At 32.3% G+C, this 18,826-nt stretch overlaps 1 protein-coding gene across 1 annotated transcript in view; it reads left to right on the top strand.

The window, feature by feature from the left end:
• Positions 1–18,826, top strand: part of LOC106872737 (ras GTPase-activating-like protein IQGAP1) — a 176,489-nt gene that overhangs the window by 49,739 nt on the left and 107,924 nt on the right. The window contains exons 3-4 of the mRNA XM_014919820.2: positions 2,317–2,473; positions 17,318–17,395. Of these exons, the coding sequence (XP_014775306.1) occupies positions 2,317–2,473; positions 17,318–17,395 (235 nt within the window). The remainder of the gene's footprint in view (positions 1–2,316; positions 2,474–17,317; positions 17,396–18,826) is intronic.

Genomic DNA, 18,826 nt, shown 5'->3' with positions numbered 1-18,826 from the left:
TATATATATATATATATATATATATGTATATATATATATTAGCAAGGTTTAGAATCAAAGGGCCTTGGAGTCAATGTTGCAAAAACCAAAGTTCTAGTAAGTAGGAAGGCGAACACATCACACACCCCTTCAGGTAGATGGCCCTGCTCGATCTGTAGAAAAGGTGTAGGTAGAAACTCCATAAGATGTACCCAGTGTAAGCTATGGACACAAGACATGTAGCAACATCAAAGGAAGATTAACCGGGAAGATAGCTTTTGTGTGCGGCAGATGCACAAGGGCAATAAACACCAGATACTCAGAAAACAGATTCCATCACATGCCAAGGGTAGAAACTAAATTGGATGTGTTGTTTAGAACACCTTAACCTGCTGTAAGCATCCAAGGATACTATCTCGTATTGATGACCTGTACTAATTAAGCACCAACTAGATCAGCTGATGATATGGTTGTCTGCACTGATGGATTGCATTACTGTATCACAGAATTTCACCATTAGTTGTGGATCATCAGCAATACCAAAAGCAAGAGTGAAAATCCCTCAAACCAATATAGTAGAATAATGGCCAAAGAGCCAATGATGTTGTGAAAGCCAACAGGCTATGAATAAATTAGCGGTTAGCAACAGTTACAAACATTGCTCCTATTACTAATAGCTAATTTATTCGTAGCCCACTGGCTTTTCACAACATCACTAGTTGTTTGGCCATTGTCATACTATATCAGTTCAATGACTTTTGCTCTGGCACTTGGTACAAGGCTGGCTATTACTGATGATCTGCAACTAACAGTGAAATCACATGATGCAGTAGTACCATCCACCGGTGCAGATGATCATTTTGTCAGCCAATCTAGTTGCCACTTAATTAGCACGTCATCAACATGAGCTAGTATCTCTGGGCATTTACTGCAATTTAAGGCATTCTAAACAACAAATCCAATTTACACTGGATGGACTAGTTATTATTTGTTGCAAACACTGCTCCTATTGCTAATAGCTAGTTTACCCATGATTAATCCAAAAGTTCTACATTATTAGTTATTTAATTACCAGTGTCAATTTGCACCTCAGTGTTAACACTGAATTTTTACATTGGTCACTGTTGTATTTTTTAGGCCAATTTTACAAATGCATTGCAGAATTTTCATTTTCAATCCCTTCAATTTATTTATTTTTGTATATTTACTTACTTTTTGTATATTTATTTACATGTTTTATACATGCAATATATTTAGAATATATTTTACTAAATGTTGGATATTTTGATAAAGCATACTTATATTCACAAAAGCAATATATTGAACCAGATCTATATTTGTTTCTATAAACATGTGACACAGGGGTATCAAAACCACTCCTTTTTCCTTCCTCTCTCTCTCTCTTTTCCAGTAATCTGAAATTTAGAAATCATTTCAAGCTGTTGAATGAATTCAATGCATGCATTAAACTTTGTATCACCTGACTGAAGATACATTCATGCTTTTATGCAGTGCTCAAATGATTAAGTAGCAGGAGTCTCATTTGAATGATATTGTTTGCTACACTTCGTCCTTTATTTCCAAATGTTCAGAATTCACAATAAGCTGACTTGCACAATCTCTGAGAATAACTTTGAATTAAGCCAGATTTTAATTTTGCGACGAGAATATAACCCTTTTAAGTAATTATTAATATATTTTGGGGATGAACTTCATCACAGATCTTAAACTACTAAAATCTATTTCTTCAAGTTTTAGGGGATTCAGTAATACTGAAACTTTTTGTATGGTCATCCTACATGATTTTGCTAGCAACATATATTTGTTTTTAAGAAGCTTTGTTCAACTGAATAACCATGTTCTCTTTCTCTCTCTCTCATTTAACTGATAGTCACATTTAATAATCTGAATCAACAAGTGAAATGTATGCAATGTTACCATAACTATTGCATTTAAGATTAGAAAAGATACTCCTTGAAATGGAAATAAACATTTAAATTTGACAGTATGAAAAAAGGCATTGTTGGTTTGTTTAGTTGGGGTTTTTTTTTTCTTTAACTAGTGTCTATCATGTAAATTTACTTCTTCCACTATTGAACAGTATCTCTGCTCCAAACTTAGAAATTAATGATTCATTTTATTCTAATGTAAACATAAATATTAACTATATACTATATTTTTGTAATATTTATAAAGGAAGCAGCAACATCCTGTTTGGTTTCAGATATAAATTTCTAAATGTTTAGAGGGAGTGGAAAAAAGGTTCATGGATATGTCAAACTTTTATTTATACATTTGCTTAACTCGCATTTAAACAGTGATTTTTTTCCCCCTTAGGTGGATTGAAGCTTGTACAGATGAAGAACTTCCTACGACAACAGAACTTGAAGAAGGTCTTCGAAATGGTGTTTATCTCGCAAAGTTGGCTCATTTTTTCGCTCCTAATGGAGCAAAAAGTAAAAGAATTTATGACAAAGAACAAACAAGATATAAGGTAAAATATACTAGACCACTTTTTAATTTTGATATGGTTCAGTAGAAAATAGTTCAAAACATTGCAAAATGTCTTTATGGTTTTTTTTTTTTTTTTTTTTTTCCTTGTGTATTTTTTCACACTGACATGGGTTGGATAGGTCTGTCACCATCATCTTTTAATGTCCACTTTCCACGCAGGCATGGGTTGGATGGTTTCACTGAGGACTGGCAAGCCAGAAGGCTGCACCAGGCTCAAATTCCCTCTTACCTTATTCTTGTCATCTTGCTTGTGATTTCAGTATTTTTACCACTTAAAGGGAAGTCCACATGTTCATAGCAAACTTAATTATTCCTGCATACCTATATGGTGGTCATAACCTACATACTACAGTTCCTCAAGCATCTTTAAAATTCATCTAAATTCACTTGGTGATTTGTACAAGCTGAAATTGTTTTAAATGTCATCATCACCATTTTAATTTTCACTTTTCCATTGCATGGGTTAGACAGTTTTTGTTGAGGCGAATTTTTCTACAGCCAGCTGCCCTTTCTGTTGCCAACCTTCACTTGTTTCCCTATAAGATAATGCTTTCCCATGACCAGACATGTTTTCACAGAAAATTGGAAACAAACTCTGCTTGCATGATAGTGATATTCATTTACAACTATCATGTGCTGTCAAGACCAGGGAATGTACACATATGAGGGGGTGCTGAAAAGTTCCTGGCTTTGGGTAAAAGAAAATATAGGAGAATCAGTTTATTATGATCTTATTCAACATATTCCCCTCTCAGATTAACACACTTATTGCAACAATCCTTCAGTTTTTCCAAGCCCTATAAAAGAACTTGGAAGGTTGGGCCTCCAACCAGGCCTTTCATGATGCTCTTAAAGCCAGGAGCTTTTCAGCACTCCCTTATACATGATGGCATTCTTCTAGCTTCCATCTACTGAATCTCCTCACTAGACTTTGGGTGCCCTTAGATAATAAAAGACATTCTCTCAAGGTGTCAAACAGTTAGATTGAACCTGAAACCTTTTGATTGAAAAGCAAATTTCTTACCACACAGCCACACCTGCTTTTATTGTACCTTATTTAAATATGCCTGGCAGATAGTTGATGCCATTGTGAGAAATCACCTTTAGTAAACTATGTATCTATTTTGAAAGTTATCAAACAAAAGTTTTGTTACTAGCAACAAACAGTTTTTTGTCTCTTGTTGGAGTTGGCTTTGTTTTCCTCCCTAGATAAAACAAAACCAACAATGTCCAGGATCAATGAAATTAATTATACTCATTCCATTTATTTCATTATACTATGTACTTTAGTATAAGAGCACATACATGAAAAAACAACTCGTTTATATTCTTTTTTTTTTCTTCTCTTTAATATAAAATTTACCTTCTACATTCCTCTAATATATCCTGGGTGGTTGAGTTAGTTGTATATTGGACAACTGAGAGAATGATAATTTGTACATTGTTATTGCTGCATTATGTCTTGGCCATGACACTTAATTGTCAATGGAAGGATCCATCTAATGCTAAGTAGGTGCCATAAGTGACATACCAAGTGGAAGCAGAACATTAGTTCTTTTCCTCTCCCAGAAAGTTAGCTGGAATTAAGTAGTGTCCTATGCAAGAGGGGATGATCAATCTGTTAAGTTTTAAAGAAACCATATTTTTAACACCAGCCTTATAGGTTGTTATGGCCTTTGACCCATTAGCATTTAAAGCAGTCATATCTGGCCTAAATATTCTACCAGTTTTATGTTCAATCTGGCCAGATCCAGCTTCTCACACCTAACCTACAATGTCATTCTAAAAATAAGAATCATATTATCAAAGTTTTAAAGCTACAAGATAATGCATAATTAATTCAAAACAATGTAAATAAATAAGCATTACATTTGACAGTAATCTGAATGCTAAAATGTTTAAGAAATAGCTCTCCAAATATGTTAGTTAAAAATCATAATGTATCAATCCTTAATGAAGTCATTCTGTGTGCATATCAGTTGTGAAATTGTGTGTTCTTTGATATTTGCATATTTTCTATTTGATTAATGTATGAAACAATGATTTAAAGATAAATTAAGCAAGAAATTCTTGTAAGTAAATTAGTTCTAAAGATGATAATTTTCATTAAAATAAATATTTATATAGTTTGGTTAGGTATCATGTGTTTCAACACTATAACTGGATACCTGATGTCACATGTAATTTAATGTTTTTGTATATGTTAAATCATTACTACTAGTTATCATTGATGGATTGAAGGGAGCTTTAATATTATATAAAGAAAAAAAAACTTGTCATTCTTAAGTATTTTGGGTACTTTATTATAGCTTTGCCATTTCTTCCTACTCTGCCTACTTTACTGCTGATATGATCAGTCACATGTTGGATCTGTTATCTGATATGATTTTACAACCATATATTCATAACCAAAAACATCATTCGTGACCAGATTGAGAAATTGTGTCATCTTGATATGACCAAATGATACTGTAATATCTCCAGAATTAGGTCATCTTTCTTCATTGTGTATATTGTGTTAATGTTGCATATTACATCTGTCTTCATACTTTAGTTTCATATAAAGCATTCATTCATGATTGCCAAATAAAAGCATAAGTTTAAACTAGCTATGGGAGCTTGTCCAATATATTCATTAAATTCACCAGCACTTTTTGTCAACACCATTTTGACTCCTCTAACACACATGAAGATTATAAATATGGTATGCGGAATGAGGAAGAATCACGAATGTGAGTTCTGTGACACAAATTACTTATCCATTTGCAACACTAACTTTAAGAAACTAGCTTATACGTAAGGTGGATATGCAAGAAAGATAGACTTAATACTGACCAGGGAACATGGATATTAAGTCCTTTTCCGAAATACACTACTCAACATAAGCTAATGATTAGCAACCTTAGGATAAAGCTAGATGGATTATGGAGCACATGACAATCAGGCAAAGGAAAGTAAGGAAGATGAAAAATCCTTCAGCCAGACTCATGTTCAGAGAAGTACTAGGTGATGTGTACGATGGAAGAGAGTTAAAAACAATATAAGCAAGCTAGTAGAGAATCATTATGTCTAGTAAGATGTTTTATATACTCTGAAACATGAGGATCAGAGACTGACGATGTTCTAGCTCGCAAAGTACGATGCCAGTATGGGGGTAAAGTAATGACAATACACATGCCTTCACTCACTGAAAAGAAAGAGGAAAGTTGCATACAGAGATATTGCCAGGTGTCAGTTGGACCTTGGTTCTAAACCTACTCTTTGTTATATTTCTGCAAACCAAAACAAAAGTTTAAGACCAACAGTTCATGAAAATTCCTGTATACTGAAGACTCTGTGAATCTGTGAAAGATTTTGAGAAATTGCAAACTTAGATGTAAAGTCTCAAATTGAGGCCTCAAAGTAAACCTAACAAAAAATATTTGTACTTAACAGAAAAGCTGAGGCTATAGCACAGTTTGGGGTGGGGCTAAGCTCAGTATGCAGAAAAGAAATAGGTAGGAATTTTATACCATGTAAACTGTCTAAACTACAGATGCAAGTGGCATGGTTGTGTGGTTAGAAAGTTCGCTTTGCAACCACATACCACTGTGTGGCAACTTGGGCAAGTGACTTTTATAGCTCCATGCTGAACCAATCAATGTCTTGAGTGAATTTGGAAGATGGCAACTGTAGAAACCATTGTGTGTGTGTTTATATGTCACCCTCTCCCATGCACTGCTTGAAAACTGGTATTCTTTGGTTTACATCACCATAAATTAGCAGTTTGGCAAAAGAGGCTAACAGAATATGTACCAGACTTCAAAAATTAAGTATTGAGGTCGATTTGATTGATTAAACCCTTCAAGGTGGTGCTCCAGCATGACCACAGTACAATGACAGAAACAAGTAAAAGATAAAAACCAGAGTCCAAGTAAATTTGAATTAGGTTTGTATGCTGTGGAGAGACAAGAATTCTAACCTTTTGAGAATGTCTTTCATTGAAGAGAGAACTACTGAAAATATGGCTTTGAAGAATGCATGTGGGGAAGAAAAGAAGGTAACTAGGCAAAATGTTAGATAACTAAGGATGAAGTTACATTTGGAAGCTTTTAAATGTCATGAGACTAAATGAAATATTCTGTATGTATCCATACAATTTTATATTCTTACTAGAGATGTAAAAATTGTATTCAGGGACACGAATAAGCTGGTGATTCTACATTATTTTAATATTTTAATCTGCTGAAACACAGCAAGCAGTCTGTTGGAATTAAACATAAATTATCTTTTTTGTACATGTCATGTTGACATAATTTTTTTTTATCATATCTTATCATGAATGTCTTTTTGTTAGTCATCTGCTCATTACAAATAGCCTAGACATTTGAATTATACATCCTTTTATTATTTTTGTGAGGATTATCTTTTTGTTGATTAATGATAATTCTTTGGAATATATTTTCTATTTGAGACTTGACCCGAAGAGCTTTGGAGACAGAAAAATATTTTAGAGTTTACAAAATATCTTAAATATAGTATTTTTTAAAATAATGTTCAGGTTAATAAATCCTTTTGAAAATTACAGTGTTCAAATAACATACACAGCGCTTACAGAAATGCGTTGTTCGTAATAATTTCACAGTATAAAACTGTCATAGATGTATTTCATGTGTTTTTTTGTTTTTTGTTTTTTTGGGTTTTTTTTTCAAAACCTTTGACAACAGCTGCTGAAGTTTAATTTTGAGGAAACTGAAAATTCCAATTTGAATGAATTAGTCAACTTTGAAGAAACTTAATTGTATTCTAGAGGGTAAACAAACATAAGTAATATCAATCTGTAAATTATTGGTTTTATAATTTACTGGAGTGATAAATGTGAATTGGATCTCAGCATGACTACCATAGTTCAGTTAAAATTTATCACCTTTATTTTAAAGTCCACTTTTCTATGCTTACATGGGTCTGATGGAATTCATTAAGCAGATTTTCTAAAACTAGATGCCCTTCTTGTCACCAGCCCTCAATTGATTCCAAGCAAGGTGATATTTCCCAATGGCCAGACATGTTTTTACAGAAGATTGAGAATAAAATAATACTGCTTGTAAGATGGTGACACTCATTTGCAGCTATCATGTTACTTCAAAACAAGGAGACACAAACTCGTATGTACATATTCACACACACACATACACACATACACAATAGGCTTCTTTTAGATTCCATTTACCAAATTCACTCACAAAATGCTGCAAGTGGGACTAAACCATAACCACAGTCATACCTAACATAATGTAAAGAGAAAATTGATGGTAGAATGCTATAGTTCAAGATATTCTGTTCACTAGCCAACAAGGAAGCTTCTATGCAGTCACTCAGCTTAAAAGAAATAACAGCTATGTCTTCCCCTAAAATCACACCCTAGTATGTCAAAGGAAAGAACATATAGGATAATTTAGACCTACACAGGATGTACAGGATGGTCTTGCCTGAACTGCTTTCAATTATTGGCATTTAGTGTGGACTAAATATTCACCATATTGTTTTGTTTGCATTGAAATTTTGAAATGTTTATGCTAAAACCAGTCATCAGAAAGGTGTGTGCAACAGAATAACTGGTCAAATTTTATAAATTATTTTTAAAGTTGCTATGAGGATGGGGAGAGCTTCAATTCATGTCTTGTCTATAAAAGTAATATTTGTGTAGGGGTTGCCAAGTGATCTTCAAAAGTGAAATTGGTTTCTCAGCAGGAGCATTTTCAGCACATTATCTCAGTTGATGCTTCTAATCATATTTCCCTGGAGATGTCTTGATTCATAAGATGTTTGACAATTATTCATCTAAAGTATAATTTGAAATGAGAGTTAAAAATTTGTTGCATTCTAGAGATTATAGTTTGGCCTCCTGAAATGGAAATTAAATAGAAGAATTAGTGATGTTTTAAGCATATATTCCAATCATAATTTAAGTAGTAAATAATTGAATTAGGCATTCTCCTATGAAAAATAGTAAACTTGTAACACAACTGATTATGTTTTTATTGGAATTAGTACACTTTCAAAACTGTATTTTTTACTGTTTACCTTATATTTATTACAATTGATCTTGAATTATTTGTATACTTTTCATCTTAGTTATTTTAAATTTGTTGCTAAGTGACCTTCAGGCAAGCAATCACTGATCAGCAAAAGTGCATGGAGTAGTGGTTAATGTGTTACACTCACAATCTTAAGATTTTGGTTTTGATCCAAGGATCAAGCAATGCATTGTTTTTGAACAAAACACTTCATTTCACATTGCTCCAGTTCACTCAGTCTTAATTAAGCTCCAACAATAGTTAGGAAGTTAACCCTGCAACAGATTAACATCTTGTTAGGAGTTAGGAGGTGGGTATTTGTAGTCTCAATTGCATATACACCATGGAAACTGGGTTAAGCTCTGGACTTATAGTCCCGGAGTTTATTGCATATTCTAACCTATGTCCAAGATGTGCAGTTTTTGTCAGCAAGCTACTCTTATAAAGTGAAATTCCATATAAGCTTGAAGCTGGAGGGGGGGGGGTCCTGGTTTTGGGTAAAAGAAAATGGTAGAGTATTCATCAACAGACACAAACAGGACAACTGACCGATTGGACAATTTGCTGAAAGGACAATATGTCGAAATTTTTTAAAAACCCAAGTAAAAATCACAAAAGTTTTATTAGATTTACAGATAGAAACACTTTACTTATAAAAAGATATGTACGATAATTTTGTCAACAAATTGTCTGCACACAAAATGTAGGAGGATCAGTTATGATTTTATTCAACATATTCCTCTCTGATTCACACACTTAATTACAGTGGTCCTTCAAACTTTCTAAGCTCTGTAAAAGAACACGGACGGTTGGGCCTCCTACCAGGCCTTTCATGATACCCTTAAAGCCACTTTTCAGCACCCACTTGTATTTTAGTTCTACAACTAAAGAACCCTGAAACATTTACTAATGCTATAATTTAAGTTTGTTGTTTATAGCACTTTAAATATAACGTGTGTGCATCTGCATATAATCTGTATAAGCCTTTAACTACTTCTCTGCATGCCTATTTACTTTTTGCTATTTGTATGTCAGAATGATATACTAAATGCTATTTATCAAAATAATCAATATCCTCATTCCACCTACATGATCTTTTGATAAGTTAGCTTGCAGTAAAATTCTATATTAAACAGTGTCTTTGATAATTTTTGTTTATCATTAGTGCACAACGTGATGTTGTTACAAATCTTTTGTTTCATTTTTTTTTCCTCCATAAATGTGTCAACTTATGAGAGTAATAAAGTCAAAAGTTGTACTTATATATATTTTTTTACTTAGTTTGATCATAGAAAATCTAGATTTTATCTTCTTTTTTTTTTAATTGTGATATCACATATTCTACATTTAGTCAACAGGTTTTATTATAGTTTAAATAACTGATTTCTGTATAAATAAATGAAAAGCTAAATACTTCAGGGAATATTTTCTTGATGATAATTGTTTTATGTATGCTGTTGCATAGCAGTGTATGTTGAGTGTAATAATCATAAATAACCAATCAATTGAAATCAATATAAAGTGAGCTTGATAAGAACTTTTGTCTTTTATTTGCTGAATTTTGAAGTATTTTTTCTCTTTATTACAAATGAACTTTGGTCACTGCAAATGTAACTTCGTCTTCATAGACGAAAGTTGAGAGAGGTACGGTGTATTTCTGTTTAGTATTTACTTTGCTTCATCATAGGTTAAGGTTTTTACTATATTAGGAAGGGCATCCAGCCATAGAAACTAAACCAAATCAGACTGGAACCAGCTCTCGTCAAATCGTCCATCCTATGCCAATATTATAGGATGGCCAGCAAAGAAAGCAGGCTTTAAACAATGATGATATATATATATATATATATATATATATATATATATATATATATATATATATCCCATGCTGTCATTACTCAACATATTCATCTAACTTAAATTATCTGTTTGTATTACATATATCAGCAGTTATCTATTTTGGATTCTCACTAGGTTTAATTTCTCATTTAATGGATTATATATATTTATTGTTATATTTGATGCTATAAAACATGATGCTTTAGATACACTTATAACCTACATATTGGATGGGCAGAAGAGGGAATTGTCATTAAATTCAATGATAGTAATCTAGTTTTCTTCAATCACTAGTTACAGTATTATTAGTTCCATTTCCAGAAGTAATTCTATCTCAAAGATAGCTAATTTATTAGTTCCAACAAACCATTCAAGCAGTGCTGTCTACAAGTATTGCCTGCTTTCGTCAAATGTAAAAGTTTTTCACTTTATATTTTTGCATTTATTTTATTTCTAGAGAATCTTTTCGTGTTAAATAGTTTGAATTATTGCAGAGTATTGATTTTTAGAGCTTCCCTTTTGTTAATTTGTCATTCTGCATTGAAAGTAGTTAAAATGTTCAGTGGGTTGATAAAGAATGTTAACTATTTTGAATAATTTCCTAAAAAGAAAATATTGGTACAGACTTTTAGCTATTTGCTAGCTAAATTAAAAAAGAAAAACTCAACTCCAGAACACAATTTCTACCTAGCAAGGAAGGTACATGCTCTGAAGTATAGTTGCTAGAGTGAGCGCTAGTTGGAGAAAGTTCAAGGGGCTACAACCACTAATGACAACAAAGATCTTTTCCCTAAGAGTGAAGGGCAGACTGAATGATGCTTGTGTTAGAACTGTAATGCCACATGGTAGTGAAAATGAGCCTTGAATGCAGAGGACTTGAGAAAATTGAAAAGAAATGAAGCAAGCATACTGCATTGGATATACAATATGAGTGTGCAAGAAAGAAGACCATGCTGGTATGAATACATGATACATATCAATAAGGGCAATTGTATAAAAAGTACCACTCATTATCTGTGGCCAGAACTTGTGGAAGAGGGAAATCCAGGAAAACATGGGATGGAGTGGTTGATGGTGATCTCATGGCCTGAGCCTGATAGTGATGACAAAGGGCCTGGATCTCTGATGATATGAGGTTCTCAAAAAGACCCACCCTTGTCAGCAAAGCTAAGTTTTGGGAGTATTATGTATTGTACTCTTCACCCATCTTACAGTGACTCACCACCACCACCTCTGCATTAGGTCAGCCTCTTCTCATCTTCCTGACAATTGTTTCATCTTTACTACCCCAGCAGCTCACCCCACCACTTTCTTCTACATCACTCTATCTTCCCCAATTTGTGGCTCTTTGCTCATCCACCTTTCAACACTATCCATTTTGGTAGCCTGCCTTCCCATCCCCTCATTCTCCTTCCTATACAGTTTTTTAACACAGCTTGTGCCTAGGCACCTTATTGATGTTTGTCTGTCTCTTGCAGCTTCTACTGTTCATTTTCTTTTTCTCTCCCCTTCCCCTATTAGAAGTGAATAGTCATGCAGATCCTCTTCTAGAACCACTATTGCACCTCCTCCCACTACTCATAGATCATTCCCCTTGTCCCCTAACATAAAACTGACTCCCCTTCCCCAGGGTTTGTAGTTCTGCAAGCTGCATAGCAACCTCAATGGTGCAGCTGGCATGAAAAAAGCACCCAGTCCATGATGCGAAGTGGTTGGTATTAGGAAGGACATCCAGCCAGACCTCAATGCAGTCCTTGGACATATCGGATCCTACCAAACCATCCACCCTCTGCCAGCACGGAACACAGATGTTAAATGATGATAATAAATCCTCAGAACTGACTATTATAATTTATAGTGCAATTAAGAGAAATTTTGATATTGTGTTTTGTACAAGATATGAAGGCACTCCATAGGAACAATACTTGCTTCTCTTCCTATTATCCAGTTTCTCTTTTCGACACAAGGAAAGGAAATCAAACTTAAACTGCTGCCAATAAACATTGAGATGAGCCTGATATAATGTCTGTTTTTCCATGTTATCATGAATTAGATGAATACATAACACTGAAGCAAGATGTCTTTCCTATCACTAATGATTACTTGTCTTTTCAAATAAAGGACTTTTCATTTTTTTTATTCCCCATGCCTTTGAATGGACAGAGCTAGACGGCTAGTTACTGTTTGCACCTCAATATAGAATGTAAGCCCACACGCACGCACGCACACACACACACACACACACACACACACACACACACACACACACTATTGGCTTCATACATCTTCCATTTACCAAATTTCACACACAAGGTATATTCCCTGGATACTGCAGATTGGAACTGCATCCAAAATCACACTTGAGTAGTGAACTTCTTAACCACATAGCCATGCTTGCTAATTGCATTTGGCAGTAGGCTTATAAGCTACTATTTATCCAGCTCCAAGACATTCGTTATTTTAAATTATCAGATAAGATTAAGCCAAATGAAATTAACAAATTTCTGTAATTTGTATTAAGTAGCATTTTTTACTTGGGTCTTTACTCTTACTATTTTTTAACTGCATATCGCTGTGTTACCATAGAAATTACTTTCATTTCTCTTGTGTGCTCTCATAAACTTAGAAAATCTCTTCGTATATAGTTTTGTATGCAGGGTTTTTGATTATCCAATGTACAGCTAGGAACATCTCAAAATCTTAGAAAAAATTAGAGGCTTGTTGCATTTAGAGATTTATTCATTATCTTGAACAAAGAGGTAAAACACAACTTTAGTCCTTTTGTATCCCATTTAGCTATTGTTGTAAAACTTCAAACTATTAATTTTATTTATTCCATTAAGCTCAATGGGTTTATATCTTTGAATGGAAATGAAATATTCTGATGTTTTATGCTTGTTTCATAAGCATTAGCTGCAGAATCTATAACTGAAATGATTTTCGATATGGAATCCACATTCTATTATGTAATCAATTAGATTCTATTAATGTTATGAGAGTTTTACCAGATGAGCTATATACTATTTTCAGAATAAATTCTTTTTCAGATGTCCATGCAATTATCTGATATTTCCAGTAATAGTCCCTAATGTTTGATCTATCTCAACATTGTGTGCAATTAACTGATAAATATACTTACTTAGCATTTCATTTTGGGTATTATTGATTATATCTAAGTTTCTTAATATTACAGAAACTCTTGGAAACAGATGTTTATTAACTTTCTATTAACACTTTTCAAATGACGTTGTTTACCATAGCCTTCTGAAAATTCTTGCTTCTGGCTGTCAATTCTCTCTTTAAATTATTAAGAGATATATTTTTGACAATGACTTCAATTTGACTATGAGCTTTATCATTCAGACTTTTTTTTCCCTAAGATGCTGTGCATCAGAATTTGAAGTTCTTTTTGACTGGTATTATTGCCTTGATTAACTAAGAGATAACTTGATATTTTTGTTGAATTTGTGAGGTATTAGCCTGTGCCAAGAGTGATTTCTTTTGACATATTCTTACATTGAGATTTGAAATATCAAAATTAACCATTTGCTTTAGAATCTACTGTTTAGAATTTGATAAATATTTTATGATTTTTATATTGTATCTTTTGAAAGTTTTCACATGCAAGTATAAAATGTAATATTGTTAATTAGAATATGATTGCTTTCTTCTGTTATTTATTGTTGAAGGATGATGCATGTCTATCATAGTAACTGGTTTTGATATTACATCTAGATAATCTATCTATAATCTCTAATTTAGCTAGAATGGTTCTTAAATGTTTATCAGAAAAGGGTCTCATATAGGCTAATTCTTAAATGTAAGAAAGATGGTATGTTTTTTTTTGTTTTGTTTTTTGTGAAGTAAATGTTTACAGAAATGTCAGAGATTGTAATTTTTTAAAATACATTGTCTGGTTTTAAATATTTAAAAAAAGTTATATATTTTTTATTTGCATATGCATTTCTAATATATTTATGTATATTAGTAGCTTTTTCTTCCTTATATGTGCATATATAATTATGTTATCAATTTTTCTGTGCTAGCTAAATGACAACCTTTTTTTTTATTATTATGAAACCATTCTTTGCATTAGTAAATTTAGATTTGTATTTCAAAAATGAAATAGTCAACACAAATGTGGTTTGATAGAAGTGCTCAAAAAGAATTGTCTCATAAAATTGATTGATTTCACAGATCCATCATACTGATGTAGTTTCTAAGTTTAGATTATGTAAGAACAATTTGATACTTGCAAAAGACAACATTCCATTTTCTTTTAGGAATTGTGAAGTGACTTCTGTAAAGGAATAAAGTTTGTGGAAACTGTTTCAGTTCAGCATTGGAAAATAGTATTTTAGAGTTTAACCCTTTGACTTCAAAAATCAGATGCATCCTCTCAAAATCTCATTGCCCCTAACTGCAGAAAGTAGTTTGTACACCAAGATCTATTTCAATGAGCAGTATCCTGTTTGAAACTGTTTATTGTTGAGATATGTCAAACTTTATTGAGGCAATGTAACTTGCAGAAAATACCAGTTCTATTTTTTTTATAGATATTTAACATCAGTACTGGAATAGCCATGGAATTTAATTTTGCAGTTAAAGAGTTTAAAGTGATGCTTAATTTAATGTTGTGTAAGTTAAGACTTAAATGTTATTGGTTTTGTACTTAAGTATTCTGAATTTGCTTTCTTTGTTTACATAGGTTTAGTGAATGTAAGCAAATGTGTTGAAGGTGGTTTTGAAGTCTCTAAGAAAAATATTCTACCCTAACATAATATGAATGGTATGATTTAAAAGTAGAACAATAAACAATTTAAAAAGTGAACATTTAAGCTTTTTTTTTTTTTTTTTTTGGTGTAGATCAAACATAAGTATATTGAGAATGCTTTGGACAGGAATTTTTAACACTAGCTTAGGTGATGTTGTTTTAAAGAACCTGTAAAATTGTTTTGCATTGAATCATTTTTATTTTCAAAATTAGATTTTGAAAACTGAGTTGTTTTATTATTTATTTAGTTTGTTATTTTACTAATTGCAATGTTTTAACAAGCAGTTTGGAAATAATTATTTCTTACAGTAAATATTGCCATAATAATAGCCAACAGTTTTCTTAAAATAAATTTAGCAATTTAATCTTGGAAAAATTATATTAAAGATATAAGTAATTATTTCATTAACTACCTTGAAAGTCTAACTAAATATAGCTTTGTTTTTGTGATAAATATAAAATGTTCATTTGATATAGAAACTTGGTGTCCTATATCTTGCTAATTTTGGCTATTGTATCTTAGAGATTTAAACATAAGCTTTATCTTTATATTCAAAGCATTTTTGACATACTCACAGTGCAATACACCGGAGTCCAGTACCTTATTTAGTTATCTATTATGCTAATTTGTAATGTGTATAAAATTGTATGAAAATTAAAAAATTATGTATCATATAAAAACTAAAGGGACTCTTGAACAATCCTTTACTCTCACACACACACACACACACACGTATATAATGTATGTATATGTTGGGTGATGCAAACAAAGTAGAACTCAAGACATGTATATAATTTTCTTGGTTTTATATATTGTGGGTGATTCGGGTCTCTTAGCAATTTAGATAATGCATATTTTTTAAAAATTTCATTTTTAGATTTTTAATGCTATCTTTGCTATTTTTATCGTGAATGGCTTTTGCCAGTTTTATAAATTTTAAAAAAAATATCATTATCAAATATTTGAGAAAATATTGATTGCTTGTTCAATTGTCTGTTCAAATGGTTACTTCAGCTAAGGTAAACTGGGTGGTTGGCTGTTTGAATGGTAGGGCAGTAGACCAGTTATCTTAGAATCTCTGACCTATAGCAGTCAATGGGAGGACTTAGGGTCAAAGGAAGGCTTAATGTTAGTTGTGGGGATGTGGGTGGAAGCTGTGCTGAGGTGTGAGAGAGATATAGAGAGGGAGTTGAGGTGTACATTAAGACCAACTGTGTATGCACAAGTGTATTGCTGTATGGTTACAATCAATTCCTATTCATGTAGTTACAGGTTCAATACCAGTGTGGTGCCTTAGACAAGTGTCTTGTACTATAGCCCCAGGATGGCCATCTTGTAAGTGGATTTTGGTAGATAGAAACTGAAAGAAGCCCATCATGTATGTAGTAAATGGGTGTCTAAGTGTATGTGTTTTTTTGTTTTGATATCACATGATAGTTATAAACATGCATTAACATCATATAAGAGGTGTCCTCTAATCTTTCCTGAAAACCTGTCTGATCATGGAGAAATATTACCTTGCTTGGAAGCAAGTGAGGACTGGCATCAAGTAGGGCATCTGGTTATAGAAAATTTGCTTCAATATGTGACCAATGCAAGCATGAAAAAGTGGATATTAACCCTTTAGCATTTAAACCAGCCATATCTGGCCAAATTTTTTTTTTACCTATTTTAAGTTCAAACAGGCCAGATCCAGCCTCTCCCATCCATCCTGCAATGACATTTTAAGCATAACATTCAGATCATGTAAATCGCAAAGCTACAAGATAATCAAAGATTAATTCAGAACAATCTGAATACTAAAGGGTTAAATGGTGATGATAGTGATGAGAAAATTTGTTATGGAAACTGGAAAAGAAAGTGAGAGGTCATTAAACTTCATTGCAAATATATTACTGATCTATTTCTATCTGGATTTCAAATACTTCGAATAATGAAATATATCCTCCACTCATTTGATTTGGTGATACCTTGTTAATATTTATACATATGTTCATATGGTGTGGTATGAACATATGTATTTCATTGTAGTTTGTGTATGTATGAACACATTAATTTATTAATAAACTTTTTTTATAGATGTCTATAAAATGTTTGATAACTTGCCAATTGGGAAATCTACAAATTAGCTAATTAATATATTTTTCCTTGCAGGCCACTGGTCTCCATTTCAGACATACCGATAATATCAACCACTGGCTCACTGCTATGGAAGAAATTGGTCTTCCTCCGGTAAGGGAACTTATCTCAGTAATTTATTGAATTTTTGCCAATTTCATTCTCACTGAAGCAGATAGACTTAAACATGCACACTTTTTTTTCTAGCACTTCTATTTCATTTGTCATATTGCAAGTAATTTTAATATATCTTTGTCTTGCAAAAATTAATACTTTTTATAATTTCTTTAACTTTGTCAATACCTACCTGACAAAGACAAGGCAAATTAAGTGTTGATATTTAATTAAAATATTTCAAACAAAATCTCATTATGACATGGAAACAATGTAAGATTTTAATTGAACATCTTTTATGTTGTTCTAAACAGCAGAAAAGTATTTTATGCTTTTAAATCCTTAAATTTTTGATTACTTAAAAAATAAAATGGTATTCTGTTAGAATTATAGTCACAAAACAGTTAACAATTCTAAGAATGAAATCATTTTATTTTATGTTAGGACATCATTTGAAAACTGAAGTTGGAAATGATTTTCTTCACAATGAAATCAAAACTGGATTTAGCATGTGGATTTATTATATCTGCATGTTGTGCTTTCTTAAAAAAATTGTTAAACAATTAAGAATGGATTGAATTTTTTTTTTCTTTTATATAAAAGAAATTTCTAAAATTATAGCAGCTTTATCTAATGAATCCAATGTGAAAAACTAGACAAATATTTCAACATCATCTGAAATAAAATTAGCATCACTGAGAGTACAAATTTAGTTTTTCTATTTATTTTATTTTGTTGGTCTCAGTTTTTGTTTTACTTTCTTGTCAATTTTATCTTACTTTAATATCTCCTGTGATTTCTCATCTTTTCTTTCCTACTTCCAAACCCACCAAACAACTTAAAGAAAATCACCACAGTCAAAGGAAACTGGAAAAACTAGATTTTACTGTTTAGTTTGTGAAATGCAGATGTCCAGTTTTCTAAAGTACAAATTTGTTAGTGTTTAGATACATGTACATAATTTTTATAGATATACAGCTGGCACTTAGCTAGCCAGTTCTTCTGCATACATTTCAGTCAAAACATAAATACTCAATAGGTGCAAGAATACATCTTGGTTTAAATTAACCCTATTTTCGGTTAGTTCAGATTAGCCCTAAAGTTGTTTTATTTCTATGAACATTAACAGCAAATAGAGATTCATGAAAAAAATATACATGAAAGTAATATTAACTAGTGCCACAATTACTACAAATTTTTTATTAACATTAGTAACCTGTTGTAATCACTCAATATATTAACCTGTTTTTACCAAGTTGGTTTAGGTTAGAAAGATCTGCAGTATCCTATAGTTCAGCCTTGTGATCTGTAAGGCTCAGACTTTCGATTAGGGAGTTTATATCTACCTCTTCTCAAATCCTCCTGACAGTCGCTCTCTCTCTCTCTCTCTCTCTTTCTCTCTCTCTCTCTCTCCCCCTCCCTTTCTCTCTC

This window comes from Octopus bimaculoides, chromosome 2 (assembly GCF_001194135.2).
Source record: "Octopus bimaculoides isolate UCB-OBI-ISO-001 chromosome 2, ASM119413v2, whole genome shotgun sequence".
Lineage (NCBI taxonomy): Eukaryota > Metazoa > Mollusca > Cephalopoda > Octopoda > Octopodidae > Octopus > Octopus bimaculoides.
Note: the sequence above shows the minus strand (reverse complement) of the source record. Positions and strands in the feature narration are given on the sequence as shown.